The sequence below is a fragment of the Herpailurus yagouaroundi genome, unplaced genomic scaffold (genome assembly GCF_014898765.1).
Source record: "Herpailurus yagouaroundi ecotype Mexico unplaced genomic scaffold, PumYag 77, whole genome shotgun sequence".
In the NCBI taxonomy this organism is placed as follows: domain Eukaryota; kingdom Metazoa; phylum Chordata; class Mammalia; order Carnivora; family Felidae; genus Herpailurus; species Herpailurus yagouaroundi.
This window is the reverse complement of record NW_024412388.1, coordinates 78559419-78581710: the sequence shown is the minus strand read 5'-3', so window position 1 is coordinate 78581710 and position 22292 is coordinate 78559419. Positions and strand designations below refer to the sequence as shown.

General features: G+C 36.6%; 1 protein-coding gene across 6 annotated transcripts in view; it reads right to left on the bottom strand.

The window, feature by feature from the left end:
* Positions 1 to 22292, bottom strand: part of BRDT (bromodomain testis associated) — an 81153-nt gene that overhangs the window by 29823 nt on the left and 29038 nt on the right. For all 6 annotated transcript variants that reach the window (XM_040470964.1, XM_040470966.1, XM_040470961.1 and 3 more), the window contains 8 exons: positions 22106 to 22234; positions 15396 to 15584; positions 14389 to 14558; positions 14020 to 14309; positions 13820 to 13933; positions 13579 to 13743; positions 5624 to 5682; positions 2656 to 2827 (listed from right to left, as the gene is read on the bottom strand). In XM_040470964.1, the coding sequence (XP_040326898.1) occupies positions 2656 to 2827; positions 5624 to 5682; positions 13579 to 13743; positions 13820 to 13933; positions 14020 to 14309; positions 14389 to 14558; positions 15396 to 15584; positions 22106 to 22234 (1288 nt within the window). The remainder of the gene's footprint in view (positions 1 to 2655; positions 2828 to 5623; positions 5683 to 13578; positions 13744 to 13819; positions 13934 to 14019; positions 14310 to 14388; positions 14559 to 15395; positions 15585 to 22105; positions 22235 to 22292) is intronic.

The window sequence follows — 22292 nt, the reverse complement described above, 5'->3', positions numbered from 1 at the left end:
TCCAGAAAAGTAGACTTCTATACATATTTTAGCTTATATACATTTGTAGTTTCCCTTGGGCATAGTGCCACCTACAGTTAGCGAATGCAAACCACTGGGTTCTGAAAAACCTGGTTAGTGCAACAGAATAGCATCTGTGGCATCATACAAAATTCCTTTTACACACTATGTTACTCACAATCACATATAAGCCCAAATTGAAGTAAAATACAATAAACTTACCCCAACCGAAGACTTAAATATTGAAAGCCTGACTTTTCACAGATAGGGTGTTTTCTCAAAATAGGAACAAAAGACCATCATGAATGCATTCTTTTGGTTTTCCATTGTCTATTTCTTCTTCAGGGCTATCCCTATCAATTGTTCTACAAAAGTGCTATAATGAAAACAGCAACCTTTCCCTACTGTGGCTCTTTCTGATCAACCTTCAATCATGCTCAAATCTGATTCAAAAACTCAAACATAACAAAACAACTTCTCCCAGTCTTAGAAAACAAACAAAAAACAAAACACCAAAACCCCAAAAAACAAAACAAACAAAAATCCCACCTATCTTCCTGTTAAAGTTACAGCTATCCTCTCCAACAAACTTCTTGAAAGACTGGCTACATTCAGATTACTTCTCAATTTACAAAAATCTGGCTTCTACCTCAATCACAATGGCCACTAAAAAACCTTTTGCGAAAGTAAAAAATCTCAACTGCCAACTTTAAGCCTCACTCCTCATCTTACTTAAATGCACTGTAGTATATTCTTGTGGTGCTTTTGTACTCTGGTGATTTGATAACATCATCTTTTAACTAATTTTTTAAAATTTTTACTGAGGAAGTTTTGTTTCCTAGAATTTCGTCCTTAACCTTCCTCTTCTTGCTTTGTACATTTTCCTGGATGTTTTCATCCATTCTCACAGCTTCAAGTAGCTTCTATATGCTGGTGATTCATAAATTATGAGTCTTGCTATACCCTATTAGTTCTAGTCATATATTAGTCGTATATTTCTAATCAGATACTTTAGTACCTCAAATATGCCCAAAGTGAGCACTGCCTCTTATTTTCAATCTAACTATTGGATGATACCTTGGTGAGACATTCATTCTAACAAAGCCTATGCGCTGTGCCACAAAAATATTCTTCTAATTTATCCACATCTTTCCATGCTTACTGCCTCAGTTATGGTCCTCGTATAATTTCTCTCCTAGACTATATAGCACTCAGCTTCCTTACTTGGTTCCACCTACATCAGAGCATCTTCATCTTAAATCTGTCTGTCCCCTAAACAGTTAAGCAGCAATCAGTTCCGATTATAAAATCTAATTTTGTTAGGCTACTATTTAAAGCTACTTGTTGTTGAGGGGCGCCTGGGTGGCTCAGTCGATTAGGTGACTGACTTTGGCTCAGGTCATGATCTCGCGGTTCGTGGGTTTGAGCCCTGTGTCAGGCTCTGTGCTGACAGCTAGAGCCTGAAGCCTGCTTAAGTTTCTGTGTCTCCCTCTCTCTGCCCCTCCCCTGCTTGCGCTTTGTCTCTCAAAAATGAATAAACGTTAAAAAAAACCAAAGCCACTTGTGTGAAAAATAAAAGACCCAAATGGAACACTTGCATTCAAGATAATTCATGACCTAGAATTAACACACCTTCAGTTATGCTCCTGCATACTTTGAAAACCTTTTTCCACAAAAGGATGGATATAAATATTTTATACTTTGGATCTTTTTTTTTTTTTTTTTTAAATTCCTGGGATGCCTTCCAGTGTTGCTTTAGGTATTTTCTCTTTTGATCTCCATTCCCTTCTCCACACTGAAGAGCTATAACTTGAGTTACATACAAAATGAAATACTGAAACACAAAACAGAGAGCTTTCACTGGAAGCACTAAAGGAGGATCAAAACTTCTCTCTTCCTCCTAATCTGTACTGTAGTAAAACAATTTAGAAACAACTTCTGCTTTGGAGAAACCCCTGCCCTTGGAAGGCCAAATAGAAACTGGTGGGCAGCCTCCTAGAGGGAAGGCGACATGGATGAGGAATATTCACAATTGATTCTAGACTAGACCTGAATACTATCTCAAGGTTCAGGCACTCCCTAGGCTGGGCTCATCATTATCGGAGAATTATCGTTTGTGGCATACACGGTAGGAGAATCAGGATGAGACAGGCAATAACTCCACTTCTGACAAGACTAACAGACAAGATATTTGTAGTCAAATGAATGTAACAATATAAAAATTTAGCCAGGCTTGGAAGATGATTTTGGTAAATGGGAACCACCACTAGGCAAGTATTTTTGTCCTCAGTTTCCTTAGCTGTAAACTACTTCTCATGTATAAAATTTAACTTCTCTACCTATAAAACCTCTATCTTTTCCTTATTCCATCCTACCTTTCCAACTCAAATAGGAATCATGGAAATTGAGCAACATTTCCCAAATCTGCTCAGAACTCAGTAGTATGGGCTCTGGCAGTGAAAGGTTTTAGTATTTGACCCACAAGCCAATGTATATAATCTATATGAAAATAAACTGCATGTGAACTGTACATATAATTTTCTTATTCAAATGTAATGAATACCTTTAAAAATAAAGCAGATAATTTCTAACAATGTGCTTCAGTGATTATTTCTAACCTGAAATTTACTAGTTAGTAACTAGTTAATTTCTTACCTGAGGGAGGCAGAATTTGTAAAGATGAAATGTTTTTCACACTGTGTAAATGTTCTAATTCTTGATGATTAAATGCTAACTGATGGTGATCTGGTGGTGTTTCACATGAATATGAAGTCTGACAAAAAAGGGTAGTTTTTGCAGAGGCTTGATCTTGTACAGAAGACTGTATCTGTTAAGACAAAGATAAAGACAACTGTCTTTCAGAGTTTTAACCACACAAGAAGTTTAACTAAAAAAGTAGAAACAGAGAGGAAAATAATATAATTTAAAACTACCTTCAACTATGATATAATTAGGGTATAATTATCCCATTCTTAGGGATGAGAAAAATAAGGTGTGGAAAGATTAAAAGACTTGGCCATCCTATAGTTTTAGGTAGAGTTAGTCAAAGCCTATAGTCTTAGTTAATAATACATACAAACTTACATACGTTATTAAATAGTGCTGCTTGGGGCGCCTGGGTGGCGCAGTCGGTTAAGCGTCCGACTTCAGCCAGGTCACGATCTCGCGGTCCGTGAGTTCGAGCCCCGCGTCGGGCTCTGGGCTGATGGCTCAGAGCCTGGAGCCTGTTTCCGATTCTGTGTCTCCCTCTCTCTCTGCCCCTCCCCCGTTCATGCTCTGTCTCTCTCTGTCCCAAAAATAAATAAACGTTGAAAAAAAAAATTAAAAAAAAAAATAGTGCTGCTTATTTCCAAATGCTTTCCTGGGAGCTTTTATACCAAATCTAGAGACTAATCTGCTTTCTTTTACCCCCTTTACCTTACTGAATTATAGGCATAATGAGAAGGGTGGGTAAAAATCACATGATAGTTGACCTGTAAGACTATCAACAAAATTCTGATTTAGTAAGTAAAAACTGTATTATATAGCTAACGTTTATTTAATGCTTACAATGTGTGAGGCACCAGGCTAAACCCTTTATATAAAGCTCTTCAATTCAACCAATAATCTCATGAGTTCAATGTAACTATTATCCCTGTTTATAGTTTACAATAGGACTCAGATATAATAAAAGCAACTTTCCTAGAATCTTACAACTATTTAGTCACAAGCTAAGTTATAGTACCAAAGCTCAGGTGTCTTATCTACTAAGCTTTGAGTTGTAGCTAGTACAGAGATCAGTAAGACAGTCTTTCTCCATCTAATAAAGGGGTTAGAGTGAGTGAGTAAATAAGGCAAGTGTATGAATACCTATGCTAGCTTGAATAAAACTAATGCCATAGAAATGTTCCAACAATATAGACCCAAGCCGCAAAGTTAAAGTCAAATGCTGAGGTTTAAATCAACAAAAAATCACTTTCTGAAACACACAAATATATGCATTTACTCATATTTCTAAAAAAAATTCCCTCTTTTATTATCAATGGGCATTTTGTCCCTCAGTGAGTGAGACTGAAAAAATTCTGGCCACAAACAGATCATTAAGAGCGCATTCTAGAGGCACTTGGGTGGCTCAGTCAGTTGAGCGTCCAACTTCGGCTCAGGTCATGATCTCAGTCTGTGAGTTCGAGCCCCACCCACATCAGGCTCTGTGCTGACAGCTCAGAGCCTGGAGCCTGCTTCTGATTCTGTGTCTCCCTCTCTCTCTGCTGCCTCCTTTCCTCCCTCCCTCCCTCCGTCATAAACATTAAAATAAAAAGACAGCATTTTATATGCTATGTATTGAGGATGCTTTCAAAGTTCATTGATATAGTTTTAATTTCACTAAAATCTATGGCAACAATCTGTACCTTTGAGAACTCATTTTTGTCTACCAAATTAATTACCATTTCATCTAGGTGTTCAAAGCCCTCTTTATTATGTCCCCCAAGCCAGCTAATCCCTGACAAATACCCTCTGCTGCCATTTTTCCCTGAACACAACTTCTGTGCTTCTTTGCCTCTCTTCACACTACTACCTCTGTTTAGAAAAAGTAAGTCCCTAATCTGCGTCAATGTACTAACCATTTCTTTCCCTTCCCTGTAGTTTAAAAGCCATTTTAAGCATTTTCTCCTTCAGATAGTATATATATTCCTTCTACATTTTCTCAATTATGAAAATAGATGATCGCGCTAATCATGCAACCTCTTAACAGGGTGATTATATATCTATCTCTTCTCATAATAGAGAGCTCCCTCAACAGAGGTATTTATGTTGTACATCCCTAACCTAGTTAGATGATGTTAATTTATAACTTAATAAAGGTATATACCTGTAATTCTATATTCAGGAAGGTACAGAGGATTAAAACTTTAATGAGAATTACAACTTGAATTAGTAAGAGATAAAATTACTTCTATCCTTTTCAAAGCATGTCAACTACTAATGATAGATGTGCTAAAATTAGTAGCTGGTAATTATAAGCTTTATCTTTAGAAACCCTACCTACCATTTTCCTACCCCCTTTAGAAATCCCACCTTACTGTGTGTACCCTACATCCTACTGTGTGCACATAGGGAAAGCAAGGCCTCTCTTCTGTATTTACTCTCAAGACTAACTCAAAACTTCTATCATTTGTTCTACTAATATGATTTATAGAACAGTTATATCTTATTAGAAAAATGTAGCCAAATACTTCCTGTATTCAATTTTAGGAAGAAATCTTTGAGTATTTAGTTGACAAACTGAAAATGTGACAGCTCTTCATTATAAACAAAATCAAAACAAATTTTTAATTTTTTTTTCAACGTTTTTATTTATTTTTGGGACAGAGAGAGACAGAGCATGAACGGGGGAGGGGCAGAGAGAGAGGGAGACACAGAATCGGAAAGAGGCTCCAGGCTCTGAGCCATCAGCCCAGAGCCCGACGCGGGGCTCGAACTCACGGACCGCGAGATCGTGACCTGGCCGAAGTCGGACGCTTAACCGACTGCGCCACCCAGGCGCCCCATAATCAAAACAAATTTTAAAGAAGCTACTACTATACCAGTTGAGTTATAACATACATTTTAAAATTCTGAGGTAAAAAAGGAGGAATTAACTTACCTTTACTTGTTCTTTAGGAGAATCATTCTGTTTTGCTTCAGTAAATTTAGGAAACATTTCTGCAAATGTATATAAATAAATATTTCAATATTTGTTAGCTTAAAACCTTACCATTTAAATTATAAATTGTTTTCATATTAGAAATAAAATGGTCATCTCAAGAAAATGTCTTTAATACCAACCTCTTAAATCAAGAAATTCTTATAGTTACCAGGTTTTTGCCCTTTGAATCAGTCAAAATTCTAAAGAGATACTTGTGTTTTAAAGGGGATATTTTCTTTTCCACATAATTGAATAAATACCCACTCACAAATTTAAATTTGGATTATTTAGGCAAAAAAGAACAGCATAGTAAAGAGCTTGAATAAGCGACAGTTTAAACAGGAACAAGTTACAACACAGATAAGGTTTTAAACAAGTAGAACGAATTATAGCAAAATCATCTTTTACCAAGTAGCCATAAATACAGCCACAAGGAACTTAATTAAAATAATTAAGAACTTACTATAAGAGAAGGATATATCACTGATCTGAGAGGATACAGTCTGTTATGAAAAGTGAAGCTATTGATTTCATGGTAAAGTCTGCTCTGCTTACTAAGCATTATGGGAAGATCCCAAACAATTATTTATTTACTCTCTAGCTATTTGGCAGCCTCAACTATCTATGTTGTAACAAATGGTTTTTATAGTACCTTCTTTACCTTTAGAAATACCTTTACAGCAGACACTGGTGGTACAGTAGATATAAAAAGAGATCTCTGACATGCTACTCATAAGTTCCTTTGTTTATCTTACAATATTTTCTGGTGCTGTCCTCCCCAATCATAAGCCTAGGCCAGTGCAATAAAGCACCCACCTGCCAGTTAATGCCTTGACCCATCTCTCCAGGTGGGCATTGATGAGCCACCTTAGCATTATTTGTTTCAGGCTCCAGGGCACCAAAGCTGGTTAATACCAAATCTTATTCAAACTTAAAACGTTCTAATTTTAATAATTACCTTCTGCTTCCTGAAATGCCATCAGTTTCCACTGGATGTGTTACTGTTCTTTCCTCTCCTAAAATGTTTGATGCTGGACATTGTTAAAATTGCTAAATGCCACTCAATGACGTGCTTTAGTTTAAAGAATTCAAGTTTTGAAATGACACGAACCATCTTAATGTCACTCCACTAAGTATTATTTAAGTGTTGGGGGCTAGGTGGAAGGGAAGGAAAGAATATAGACAGCAAAGATTGAGGGTATAGATCCAGGTAGCTTTCACATTTAGGGGATAAATTATGGTTTCAGCTTTGAACAAAAAAAACAGACTTCATTAATATGATCATATAATATATGCACATCTACACAGCTATCTTAAATATTCAAATATGCACCTAAACTACATTATTCTACAATTTACATAAACTCTTAAGTATAATAAAATATGAGATATATTAGTGTTCTACTAAAAAATTCAAGGGCATTATCTTAGTTTTCTGATATAATAGCTCAGAATTTTAAAAATTATCTGAATCTGAAGACACCAGGAAAAGGCATCAAAATTTTTTTAACTAGAATGGTAACTAGACTTACTGTAGTCATTATTTTGCAAAGTACACAAATGCCAAATCACTATGTTGTACACCTGAAACTAATATTGTATGTCAGTTATACTGCAATAAAAAAAGGTCAAAACCATCCGATACAGTATGTTTCATAAAAATCTTAGACTATGGACAGAAGAATAATTAATGACAGCCTAAAACTCAGCATTTTGATTCTCATTCTACTTTTACATAGTTGACTTTCTAGAAACATAAAACATAAAACTGTTTATGAGTTCCTGGCCCTTGTAGTTAAAAGGCAAACATATACATTTTCACTATCAAGTTTAAGATCCCCTTTCAATTAGTGAAGAAGCTCTTCAGGTCTTGCAAATCTTAATGAAACTGAGCACTATAGTGACAACATATATACTGTCAACTAATTTCTCTAGGGAACTGTGATAATATGCATACCCACCTTAACAGAATCAAATTGGGTAATATATGTGAACTACTAAACAAATGCATATTATGCATGTTATGTAACATGTTCTGTTTTCACATCTCCCCCAAAACCTCAACATAAAACTCTGATGGAAAAGTTTTTATTTTAGGGGCGCCTGGGTGGCTCGGTTGAGCATCTGACTTCAACTCAGGTCATAATCTCGCAGTTCGTTGAGTTAGAGCCCCTGTGTCTGGCTCTGTGCTGACAGCTTAGAGCCTGGAGCCTGCTGTGGATTCTGTGTATCTCTCTCTCTCTGCCCCCCTCCCCTGCTCGCTCTCTGTCTCTCTCTCAAAAATAAACATTACAAAAAAGTTTTCATTTTAAACTAAGGCAAAAAATTTTAATTATAGAATAAAAGAGAGCTGGAATTGAATATTTGATTAAAGAGTTGGTTTAATATCCATCACCTCTCAAAGCACTGAGATAAATGCTCCAGATATAGCAAATGTTATCAGGAAGACAGTATAGACTAAGAAAAGTTTAATAAGCTGAATATGAATATAATACCATAATGCAAAACCAGAACGTTATGCCATATATATCGGAAAAAAATTACTGAAGATTTTTGAATTAGAAAAATAAATCACACTTCTGTTACACAGAACAAGGTTTAAAAAGGTAGTTGGAATTCACTACCTGCTTCTGTTACCTTATTTTATAGGAAAAAAGCATGTCCAGAGATGTTAAATGATTTGCCCAAACTTATCACCTAAGACATGGTCTGTTGGTTAAAAAACCAAAACCAAACAAACAAACAAACAAACAAAAAAACCAAATAAGCAATTTGTCTTTGAACTAAAAAAATGTGCTCCCTTTACAGACTGCTTTGGCAATTTTCATTGAAGTGTCTGGTACTTATTTTAATATATAAACACAACCCAAGTACAAAAAGTGGAAACTGGGGTGCCTGAGTGGCTCGATTGGTTTAGCATCAAACTTCAGCTCAGGTTTGTGGGTTGAAGTCCCGCATTGGGCTTTGGGGCTGACAGCTCAGAGCCTGAGGCCTGTTTCAGATTCCGTGGTCCCCCTTTCCCCAAAACTCCCCCATTTGTGCTATCCCTCCCTCTCAAAAATAAATAAACATTTATAACAAAAAAAAAAAAATTAAAAAGGTAGAAACAAAAAACCCCCTAGATCAATGGTTCGCAAACATAGCAGCGTATTAAAGTTACTTGGAATACTTAGATATCACATATATCTAGCCCCATTCTATATTTAATTCAGGTTTGGACACTAGTTTAAAAGTTTTGCAGGTGATTCTAACATACTGAGAAAATACTATTCTAGACAGCCTGCTTATTCAGGAAGACCCATTTTTGAACAGATAATTTTTAAATACACAAGACAAAATTTATCATTCTTTTTCAAAGACTCAAGGCTCAAGTGTGGACCTCAATATATATAGGTTTTTAATCAAAGCTGGGTCTTTGAATTTATCTTTCTAGTGCTTTGAAAATACTTTAGTTGATGAGACAGTCATCATAGTTTTAAAATTTTAAGTGATAAACTAATTATTTCTCTTAAATGCCAAAGAGTATTCCCCAACTGTCATTGTGTACTTCCTACATGCACTAAACCATTCTCCGCCTAAAAAAGGTATAACAAAATCTGGACTTGAACCAAGTCCATTTTGTCCTTTTTCCCCTTGCATGAAAAAAAAAATCATATCCTCATCACTTCTACAGAAAACCTAGGTTGTAAAACTAAAAAGAGAAATTGTTTTAGTCCTGTTTGTAAGTCACCCACAACTAAGGAAGTGTTTTTAAAAAAGAAACTGTTGGGGCGCCTGGTTGGCACAGTCGGTTAAGCGTCCGACCTCAGCCAGGTCACGATCTCGCGGTCCGTGAGTTCGAGCCCCGCGTCGGGCTCTGGGCTGATGGCTCAGAGCCTGGAGCCTGCTTCTGATTCTGTGTCTCCCTCTCTCTCTGTCCCTCCCCCGTTCATGTTCTGTCTATCTCTGTCCCAAAAATAAATAAACGTTGAAAAAAAATTAAAAAACAAAACAAAAATTGTTAAAGGGCTTCATAAATTTCCTCCTCTGAATGTTACACTGAAGCCAATAAAAGCAAAAAGTCTAATGAATGAAGTGACAAATTTACTTTGTCTTAATCAGGTGAAGAATTGATGCCATAACCACTGAGTTTGAGTGTAACTATTAAACAACTGAAATTATAAACATTCCTGAAAATATTCCTTTTTTTGTTTTTAATGTTTATTTTATTTTTGAGAGAGAGAGAGATTCAGAGAGAGACAGAGCATGAACAGGGGAGGGGCAGAGAGAGAGACACACAGAATCTAAAGCTGGCTCCAGGCTCTGAGCTGTCAGCACAGAGCTTGACACAGGGCTCGAACCCACAAACCCTGAAATCATGACCTGAGCCGAAGTCGGACGCTTAACCGACTGAGCCACTCAGCTGCCCCCCTGAAAAATAATTCTATTCCACACTAATCAAGTATCTGAGCTAACATTTAGACAGTTCCTTAAGTTATTTTCTTTAAGATTTCAATTAAAAGTACTACCACCAATGAGCTGATCCCATTTGATTCTCAGTAAGATTATCTATGGAATTGAATCTATTAGTTATATTCCTCCCTATTATATCGCTCAAGATAGACAAAGCTGTTGAGAATTAGAAAACTATCAGTAGGAAAAAAAAAAAAAAGAAAAAGAAGAAGAAGAAAACTCTCAATAGGTTTTGTGTACATACTAGCAAAGCCCAGCTAACATAGGATATAAGCATCTGGAATTCATTTTACTGTCAAATCTCATTTACATATTTGATCTGATATTTGATGATATTTTGAAGGTTATGAAAAATCATTTAGAAAAGCGTTACATTTTTACCAATGTTTAATAAATGTTCTTGACTAAGCTACACATGACTATTTGCATACACTGATGTCAGTCAAGAAAATAATTTAAATGATAAAACCAAAACACAACAAATCTGCAGTCAAGTACTGCTTTTACTCCAAAGATATCTCATTTATATTTTTCAAAGATTTGGGATTTCATTCCAATTCCACCTTAGAACTGATTCAATATCTTATTTGAAATTTTAATTAAAGAATTTTTAAATAAAACTTTCCTTGGAAATCACAGCTTGGCCATTTAATTAATCTTATTTAATAAAGCAGAATTGAGCCTGTATTTTTCAAAAGTGCATAAAAGAAGGTTTGAAAATACATGAAATATAATCATTTAAATAATGTGGAATAAACAACTGTAACACAATTTACAACACTTAAATGTTTTTCACAGATGTTACCATTCAAACATTTCACACATCTAAACAGAATGCTACTGCAGTAAAGACAGAGCAGCTCATAATAAGGATAATTAAAGAACTATGAATCAATATTAAGGAACTAATAAAAGTTAATTTAGAGCTCCATCCTTGATAACCAAAATTACAAAAGATTATGATTTTGCTAAGGAAATTGCATATAGCCAAACTGCTATAAAATTCTAGAAGGCAGGTATTAAAAAGATTAAGAAAAATTGCTAAAGATCAATATCTTTCTATCAGAAAAGTTTCCTCTATTAAAGTTTTGAAATGAAAATATATTCATATCTCCTATCTTGAATAATCAAAAGCCTTATTAACCAGAGTTATGGCAATGAAGATATTCTAACTCTAAGTTCTGAACAAACCACAATAAATTTAAAAGCTACAAAATCTTATATATTTTTTCAGTTAATTTGTACTTATGTAACAGATAAAGTTTTTGCTGACATTCCTAATTTTCACAAATTGTATTTTCTCAGTAAGTAGCTCCATTTCCCTCTACCCTAAGACTTGATTTGGGATTTGTTGTCTGCTCTTTGATAATATCATATACATAATTAAGAACAGTAGATGCTTTTTACTATTTTGCATTAAGTATTATCATTGCTATGATCTGACTTCATTATTTTTCATAATTTACAATCCTTTCATTTATAGTTTTTGTCAAGAAAGTAAAAAATGTTCTTAGCTTACACACCAGAAGTAAAAAGCCTTATAGTATTTTAATGGGTACAAGTGAAGTTAATATTTAAGACAAAGGTCCTATTGCTTCATTTACTAATTTATTTTGTTAAGCAAATAAAGCAAAAACAAAAAAACAAGAGAGAACTTAATGCTCATTTAAGGTAAGCACTGAGTTTGCAATTTATAACATGCATGTAAGTGTGTTTCCAAGTACACAGTTTGAATGTTTATAAAACAATAAAAATTTCAAAGAAATTCACAAACTCATACTATCATGTAAGAAAAACTGACCTTAGTGTCACAAACCTATATACTCTCATAATGTAGGTTGAAACATAACAATGTGCTACTTTGATTTTAACAATGTTTTTAAAAACAGTACTTGTTATAGAAAGATAACATTAAACAAGGACATCAGTCATAAAATAAAAATTCAACACAAATGTGTTAAAAAAAATTATAATTCTGAGGCCAAGTTATTCCGCTGGAAATTTAGGAAACCATATATAAGAACCATTCTAAGAACACATAGTAGATGATAAACATCTTTCCTTCAAGCAGTGTGTTGGAAGAATCTATCAGAAACTGACATTAAGGTATTTTATTGAAGCACTCTGTATATATCACTTTTCCACTAATGCTTAAGGCATTTATTGATCAGTAGCCAATATATAATTAGATAACTCAAACAGCTTTATCTTACAAATAAAAGACAAAGTGCTGTAACTTATTAGGCCACAAATGCTTTATTAGATGAAGTTACAAATGCTAATTATTACAATTTAAAATTCTAAATGCAACTTTAGTTTTTCCAGCATTGTTTTATGCTTTATTGTCAAATATAAGAAAATAATGTATAATTACAGCCCTAAATCAATTTAAAAATTTTCTAGTATGACAAATCCAACAAAAATGTTTACCACTACATACTTTAGAAATGTAAAAACAAAATGCAGCAATCAGCACCACATAAATGCAAACTGGTCTGAACAGAACCAAAAGTGAAACAAAAGGGACTGCAAGCCAGCAAGCCCTTACTACCACAGTGAAATAAGAGGGGTGTTCTTACAAAAGGTAAGAATCCCTGATGTGACAATATTCTGTGTAGGATTTTTTTTTTTTTTTTTTTAAAGAGAACTGAATCTCATGGCAAACAAGAAGCATCTCATTCAAAATAAAGCAAAATTTGGGACAGAAAAGTGCTCCATATTCTGAACATGCCTTCTGGTGGATAATGATGGAATGCCACTTGGGCATCCTTGGGCAGTGATTACTTGTCAACTACATGACCATCAGTGAAACAGCACAAACAAAACATGAATGAGTTAAGCTTGATACAGTTGATGAAAATATACCCAAGGTAATATGGTACTTCAGCATAACTGGAAATCTCAATTTGAAGTACATTTTTCTATGAATGGAAGATAATATTCTACAATGAAGAAAACACAGACGTGAATAAAATTCTCCTTTAAACATTTTCTGGGATGACTGGTTTAATTCAAAATGATGAAATCATTCAATATATTCAGTCAGAATATATTGTCACAATGGGACATAACTGTAACATTAGAGTAGTCTGACACATCATAGAGAGTAAATGTTCTCAAATAATCCTTTACCTTATAAAAAAATGAAGACTGGAATTTTATTATTTGTTATTTTCTCGCATTAAGATCTGGTGTTATATATTAAGAAACTATCCCACCTTTAGTAAACTTATTTTCGATGTTACACACCTCTAAGTCACATAAGTGTAATATGAAGTTTCATTTTACACAGCATCTTTTAAAGAAAATAGTAAGATTTTCAACATGCAATTCAATAATAAGTGTGGCATCCAAACCATAGGTTCTGGGTAAGTGACAGACGTTTCTTAAAAATCGAAGTCTCAATAGTACAAGGAAAAAATTTCCGCACAAACACAGGTACACTTAAGGGGTCAGCTAACCTGATTCAGAATCACTGCTGTCTGAGGAGCCTGAATCACTGCTACTGCGTTCAGTCTCCGAGGAGCTGCTGCTGCTGCTGCTGCTGCTGCTGCTGCTGCTGCTGCTACTGCTTTCGCTTAATCGGGAACCACTTCCAACAGCCTTGGATGACTGCGTCTTCTCAGCTACAAAATAGGGAAGGACATTACAAGGCTACCAGAATTACATAATCAAAGGAACATTTAAAGGACTGCCACCTACATTTTGGTTGACGTTTTCTACAGTTTAACTGATTATTGACCTCTAGTAACCGCTTTTCCAACTCCTGTTTTTTCTGTGAATGAAATTCTTCTCTGGCCTTCGTTATCTTCTTACCTATGGGATTTAAGAGGAAAAAAGAGTATTACCAAAAACAAAAACAAATACCAGACTGACTTCTACTGCTACACAGAAATACATACCATGAGGCTTTAGTGGTCTTTTTCTTAGACATGCAGCAACATACTTTTCTAGTTCTCGCAGTGTTGATGCTTTTAGTGTTTCAAAGTCTATCTCTATCTCATCAGGGTTGGAATTTCTCAGTGAAGGCTCTCTTGATTGTATTATATGAACAACCCGCCCAAGTTTATCTCCAGGGAGTTTGTTTATATCCAAGCTTAACTGCCTTTTCTCATCATAGTTCATAGGTTTAGCATTAGCATCATCTTCAGGTTTCAGAGCCAACACCTGCTGTTTCCTCTTCTTTGGCTGACTAAACAAAAATTAAATTTAATCAAAATTATTTGAGATAATATGATTTGAATAAGGCATTTTTAATAAAAGATACTTACTTGCTTTTAGACTTTTCCTTTAATTTCATTTGCTTAAACTTTTTCCTTGGATTTTCATCTCTGTTATTAACCTTTTCTTTCTTCTTTTCCTTTTTAGACTTATTCTTTTTCTTTAGCTTATGGAAAGGTACTTGGGATAGAACTTGTAGCTGTTGATGAACAGCTTTCAGCTGATAAAGAAAAAATTCTTTAAACATTCACGGCTCTAAGTAAAGACATCAGAAAAAAAATGAAGGCACTCAAAAGTCAGGACTATCCTGAAATTCATGTCCTTCAGGTTCTTATTTCATTTCACGAATTCATTATTTTGAAGGGCATACACTAAATTAGAAATACTATCATGTGCTCAACCCATAAACTTAGGTATTCATCTATAACCAGACCATGAAAATTAAATTTCCAGTAATCTTAACTTTTTAATTGTTTTTTTCAGGCTTGAGTTCAGAGAAGGTTAACCTTTTATCACAAAAGGTAGCAATGTTAAAATCTCATCCATAAAATATCTTGGATTACATCATATAAATCATTTCAATGAAATCAATTCATTGGGGTTAAGAATATAAATAACAGAATTTTAAGATATATAGACCTTTGGGTCAGAAAGACTATTAAACATTATAAATGTGCCAATAAGTAAATAAAGCCACAGTTGCTAAGTGATCTAAATGTAACAGCTTTTAATCTACAAAAAGCATTTTATAATAGATCTGCATCAAGAGCTCACAAAAATACCAAAACTTTTTTTTTTTTTTTAATTTTTTTTTTTTTCAACGTTTATTTATTTTTGGAACAGAGAGAGACAGAGCATGAACGGGGGAGGGGCAGAGAGAGAGGGAGACACAGCACTGGAAACAGGCTCCAGGCTCTGAGCCATCCGCCCAGAGCCCGACGCGGGGCTCGAACTCACGGACCGCGAGATCGTGACCTGGCTGAAGTCGGACGCTTAACCGACTGCGCCACCCAGGCGCCCCAAAAATACCAAAACTTTTACCAATACAATCAACTACCTGCTCCTGAAGTTTTGCAAGACGTTGAACTCGTTCATCTTCAGAATCACCAGAAGAGTTATCTTCAGAGGAAGCTTCACTTCTGCTTTCTCTATCATGGACTTCTGTGGTATCTGTTTTGATGTAGCATACAGGCATACTCTCAACAGGTTCATCTGGGATCTTTGCAAAATGCATTTCAAAGACATCCTATAATGGAAAATTAGACTATAAACATTTTCTGTATTTCCAATTTAAAGCAGCAATAACACCTTTCAACAAAAGTGTCACATTTTGATAATTCTATTTTTCCTTGTGGTAATCGTTATATAATATATACATCGAGTCATTATGTTGTATACCTTAAACTTACACAATGTTAATTTACCAAAGAAGAAATATAAGACTCGTGCTTCCTTGCTTGCTAACCTTAGCAACTTTTCTCTTCTCTTCTAGGTCTCTTCTAAGACAGACCTCTCAAATTGTGTAAAGAATGTTCTTTCAAGGATCTCCTGCCCCATGTTTTGATCCATCATTCCACTACCTCCCACTGGGTCAGCCTCAACAGTCCTCGAGCTTTCCCTTCAGGGAGACATGGGCTCCAGTCAATCCTATCTCAGTTATCTACTATCCCCTCTTCGCTAATATTTCTCCAATATCTTCTATATGCACAGCAGCCTCATAAAAAGATGTGCTAATGTATGCTATACCTCAAAAACAAACAAACAATCTCTACACTTTAATAAATTGTGCTTTATTTTGGGAAGTAGGGTGTTCTTTGTCTTTTAAGTTATGGTTCAAAAATTTCCAAACTGTTCAGAAGAAACTCACTTTCAGGAACATGGAAGATGGCAGCGTAGGAGGATGCTGGGCTCACCTCGTCCTGCTGATCACTTAGATTCCACCCACATCTGCCTAAATAACCCAGAAAACTGCCAGAAGACTAGCAGAACGGACTCTCCGGAGCCAAGCATAGACGAGAGGCCCACAGAAGAGGGTTGGAAGGGTGGAGAGGCGGTGCGCGCTACATGGACTGGCAGGAGGGAGCCGGGGCGGTGAAGCGGCAGCCGGCCCACCTGGCAAGGCAGAGCCCCTGAGTCTGGCATGCAAAGCGGAGAGGCCAGACGGAGTGTGTTCTGACAGCCAGCAGGACTTAACATCTGGAATGTTATAAGTCAACAGCTTTGCTCCAAGAGCGGGAGGGCTAGAGGACAACGGGAGGGAGAGTTGTTGAGCTCCGGAGAACAGAGCTCAGCTTGGTGGGGAACAAAGGCGCTCTCCAGCGCCATCTCCCTCGCCCATTCCCCAGCCAAAATCCCAAAGGGAACCAGATCCCATCACAGAACTTGCTTGCACCGCAAACACCCAATGCTGTGCTTTTGCGGATCCATCCCTCTGACGGGTCTGCCTCCCTCCCACTGCTGCAGGGCCTCTCCTGCAGAGGACCACCTACAGCAAAGTAAACCGAGCCTGCCACTCCTGCCCCTGTGCACCTTGCGGATCCACCCTGGCTAATACGCCAGATCCCATCAAAGCAGCACCACAACTGTGCCTGGCAGTGTGCAAGCAGCCCAGACAGGGGCCACACCACTCCACAGTGGGTCCTGCCCCTGGGAGAGGGGAAGATAAGATACACACCAGTCTGTGGCCCCAGCGGTGGGCTGGGGACAGACATCGGGTCTGACTATAGCCCTGCCCACCAACACAAGTTACTCCAGACAGCACAGGGGAAGTGCCCTGCAGTTTGGCGCCACCCCAGGAACTACCCAAAATGATGAAACAGAAGAACTCGCCTCAAAAGAAACTACAGGAAGTAGTGACAGCTAACGAACTGATCAAAAATGATTTAGGCAATGTAATGGAACAAGAATTTAGACTAATAGTGATAACATTAATCACTAGGCTTGAAAAAAGCATAGAGGATAGCAGAGAATCTATTGCTACAGAGATCAAGGGACTAAGAAATAGTCATGAGGAGCTAAAAAATGCTATAAATGAGGTACAAAATAAAATGGAGGTGGCCATGTCATGGATTGAAGAAGCAGAAGAGAGAATATGTGAATTAGACGATAAAATTATGGAAAAAGAGGAAGCTGAGAAAAAGATAAAAAAAATTCAGGAGTATGAGGGGAGAATTACAGAGCTAAGTGATGCAATCAAACAGAACAATACCCGTATCACAGGAATTCCAGAAGAGAGAGAGAAAGGGGCTGAAGGTGTACTTGAACAAATCATAGCTGATAACTTCCCTGATCTGGGGAAGGAAACAGGCATCGAAATCCAAGAGGCACGGAGAACTCCCTTTAGACGTAACTTGAATCGATCTTCTGCAAGACATATCATAGTGAAACTGGTAAAATACAAGGATAAAGAGGGAATTCTGAAAGCAGCTAGGGATAAACAGGCTCTAACTTATAAAGGGAGACCCATAAGCCTAGTGGCAGACCTATCTACTGAAATTTGGCAGGCCAGAAAGGAATGGCAGGAAATCTTCAATATGATAAACAGAAAAAATATGCAGCCAAGAATCCTTTATCCAGCAAGTCTGTCATTCAGAATAGAAGGAGAGATAAAGGTCTTCCCAAACAAATAAAAACTGAAGGAATTCATCACCACTAAACCAGCCCTACTGGAGATCCTAAGGGGGATTCCGTGAGTGAAATGTTGCAAGGACCACAAAGTACCAGAGGCATCACTATAAGCATGAAACCGACAGACATCACAATGACTCTAAACCCATATCTTTCAAAATAACACTGAATGTAAATGGACTAAATGCTCCAACCAAGACATAGGGTATCAGAATGGATAAAAAAACAAGACCCATCTATTTGCTGTCTACAAGAGACTCATTTTAGACCTGAGGACCCCTTCAGATTGAAAGTGAGGGGTTGGAGAACTATCTATCATGCTACTGGAAGTCAAAAGAAAGCTGGAGTAGCCATACGTATATCAGGCAAACTAGACTTTAAATTAAAGGCTGTAACAAGAGATGAAGAAGGGCATTATATAATAATCACAGGGTCTATCCATCAGGAAGAGCTAACAAATATAAATGTCTATGAGCTGATTACGGGAGCCCCCAAATATATAAAACAATCACAAACATAAGCTACCTTATTGATGAGAATGTGGTAACTCCAGGGGACTTTAATACTCCACTTACAACAATGGATAGATCATCTAGACACAGGATCAATAAAGAAACAAGGACCCTGAATGATACATTGGATCAGATGGACTTGACAGATGTATTAGAACTCTGCATCCCAAAGCAACAGAATATGCTTTCTTCTCGAGTGCACATGGAACATTATCCAAGATAGATCACATACTGGGTCACAAAACAGCCCTTCATAAGTATAAAAGAATTGAGATCATACCATGCACACTTTCAGACCACAATGCTATGAAACTTGAAATCAACCACAGGAAAAAGTCTGGAAAACCTCCAAAAGCATGGAGGTTAAAGAACACCCTACTAAAGAATGAATGGGTCAGCCAGGCAATTAGAGAAGAAACTTAACAATATATGGAAACAAATGAAAATGAAAATACAACAATCCAAACGCTATGGGATGCAGCGAAGGAAAATACATTGCAATCCAGACCAATCTCAAGAAACAAGAAAAATCCCAAATACAAAATCTAACAGCACACCTAAAGGAACTAGAAGCAGAACAGCAAAGACACCCCAAACCCAGCAGAAGAGAAATAATAAAGATCAGAGCAGAAATAAACAATATAGAATCTAAAAAAAACAGTACAGCAGATCAATGAAATCAAGAATTGGTTTTTGAAAAAATAAACAAAATTGATAAACCTCTAGCCAGGCTTCTCAAAAAGAAAAGGGGAAGGACCCAAATAGATAAAATCATCAATGAAAATGGAATTATTACAACCAATCCCTCAGAAATACAAGCAATTATCAAGGAATACTATGAAAAATTATATGCCAACAAACTGGACAACCTGGAAGAAATGGACAAATTCCTAAGCACCCACACACTTCCAAATCTCAAACAGGAAGAAATAGAAAATTTCAACAGACCCATAACCAGCGAAGAAACTGAATCAGTTATCAAAAACCTCCCAACAAATAAGAGTCCAAGACCAGATGGCTTCCCTGGGGAATTCTACCAGACATTTAAAGCAGAGGTAATACTTATCCTTCTCAAGCTGTTCCAAAAAATAGAAAGGGAAGGAAAACTTCCAGACTCATTCTATGAAGCCAGCATTACTTTGATTCCCAAACCAGACAGAGACCCAGCAAAAAAAGAGAACTACAGGCCAATATCCCTGATGAATATGGATGCAAAAATTCTCAACAAGACACTAGCAAATTGAATTCAACAGCATATAAAAAGAATTATTCACCATGATCAAGTGGGATTCATTCCTGGGCTGCAGGGCTGGTTCAACATTCGCAAATCAATCAATGTGATACATCACATTAATAAAAGGAAAGGAAAGAACCATACGATCCTGTCAATCGATGCAGAAAAAGCATTTGACAAAATTCAGCATCCTTTCTTAATAAAAACCCTCAAGAAAGTTGGGATAGAAGGAAAATACTTAAACATCATAAAAGCCATTTATGAAAAGCCCACAGCTAATATCATCCTCAATGGGGAAAAACTGAGAGCTTCCCCCCTGAGATCAGGAACACGACAGGGATGTCCACTCTCACCGCTGTTGTTTAACATAGTGTTGGAAGTTCTAGCAACAGCAATCAGATAACAAAAGGAAATCAAAGGCACCAAATTGGCAAAAATGAAGTCAAGCTTTCACATTTTGCAGGTGATGTGATATTATAGATGGAAAACCCAACAGACTCCACCAAAAGTCTGCTAGAACATACCTGAACTCAGCAAAGTCACAGGATACAAAATCAATGTACAGAAATCAGTTGCATTCTTATACACTAATAATGAAGCAAAAAAGACAAAGAAACTGATCCCATTCACAATTGCACCAAGAATCATAAAATACCTAGGAATAAACCTAACCAAAGATGTAAAAGATCTGTATGCTGAACATTTTAGAAAGCTTATGAAGGAAATTGAAGACGATATATAGAAATGGAAAAACATTCTGTGCTCATTGATTGGAAGAATAAATATTGTTAAAATGTCAATACTACACAAAACTATCTACACATTCAATGCAATCCCAATCAAAATTGCACCAGCATTCTTCTTGAAGCTACAACAAGCAATCCTAAAATTTGTATGGAACCACAAAAGACCACGAATAAACAAAGTAATATTGAAGAAGACCAAAGCGGGAGGCACCACAATCCCAGACTTTAGCCTCTACTACAAAGCTGTAATCATCAAGACAGCATGGTATTGGCACAAAAACAGACATATAGACCAATGGAATAGAATAGAGACTCCAGAATTAGACCCACAAAAGTATAGCCAACTAATCTTTGACAAAGCAGGAAAGAATATCCAACGGAAAAAAGACAGTCTCTAACAAATGGTGCAGGGAGAACTGGACAGCAACATGCAGAAGAATGAAACTAGACCACTTTCTTACACTATTCACAAAAATAAATTCAAAATGGATAAAGGACCTGAATGTGAGACAAGAAACCATCAAAACCCTAGAGGAGAAAGCAGGAAAAAAACCTCTCTGACCTTAGCTGCAGCAATTATTTACTTGACACATCCCCAAAGGCAAGGGAATTAAAAACAAAAATGAACTATTGGGACCTCATGAAGATAAAAAGCTTCTGCACTGTAAAGGAAATAATCAACAAACTAAAAGGCAACCAACGGAATGGGAAAAGATATCTGCAAATGTCATATTGGACAAAGGGCTAGTATACAAAATCTATAAAGAATTCCCCAAACTCAACACCCGAAAAACAAATAATCCAGTTGCTCCTGGATGCTCTGGACAAACAAAAGACGCTCAATGTCGCTCCTCATCAGGGAAATACAAATCAAAACCACACTGAGATACCACCTCATGCCAGTCAGAGTGGCCAAAGTGAACAAATCAGGAGACTATAGATACTGGTGAGGATGCGGAGAAACGGGAACCCTCTTGCACTGTTGGTGGGAATGCAAACTGGTACAGCCACTCTGGCAAAAAGTGTGGAGGTTCCTCAAAAAATTAAAAATGGATCTACGCTATAACCCAGCAATAGCACTGCTAGGAATTTACCCAAGGGATACAGGAGTGCTGATGCATAGGGGCACTTGTACCCCAATGTTTAGAGCATCACTTTCAACAATAGCCAAATTATGGAAAGAGCCTAAATGTCCATCAACTGATTAATGGATAAAGAAATTGTGGTTTATATACACAATGGAATACTACATGGCAATGAGAAAGAATGAAATATGGCCTTTTCTAGCAACATGGATGGAGAGTGTTATGCTAAGTGAAATAAGTCATACAGAGAAAGACAGATACCATATGTTTTCACTCTTATGTGGATCCTGAGAAACTTAACAGAAGACCATGGGGGAGGGGAAGGAATAAATAAAGGTTAGAGAGGGAGGGAGCCAAACCATAAGAGACTTAAGAACTGAGAACAAACTGAGAGTTGATGGGGTTGGGAGGGAGGGGACAGTGGGTGATGGGTACTGAGGAGGGCACCTGTTGGGATGAGCACTGGGTGTTGTATGGAAACCAATTTGACAATAAATTTCATGTTAAAAAAATTAAAAAAAAAAAAGAAGAAATTCACTTTCAGAGCACACCTATCAACTTACCTGGAGTGTTCTTGCCATTGTCACTACTTCATGGTCTGGAGGATTGTACTTGTAGCAATTCATGAACATTAATCTAACATCTGCTGCAAATTCATATGCATCTTTATATTCTTGGTTGTCCATTTTTCCCTAAATTAAGGAAAACTTACAGGCTTCACAAACAACATAGTTCAAAAATTATTTGAGC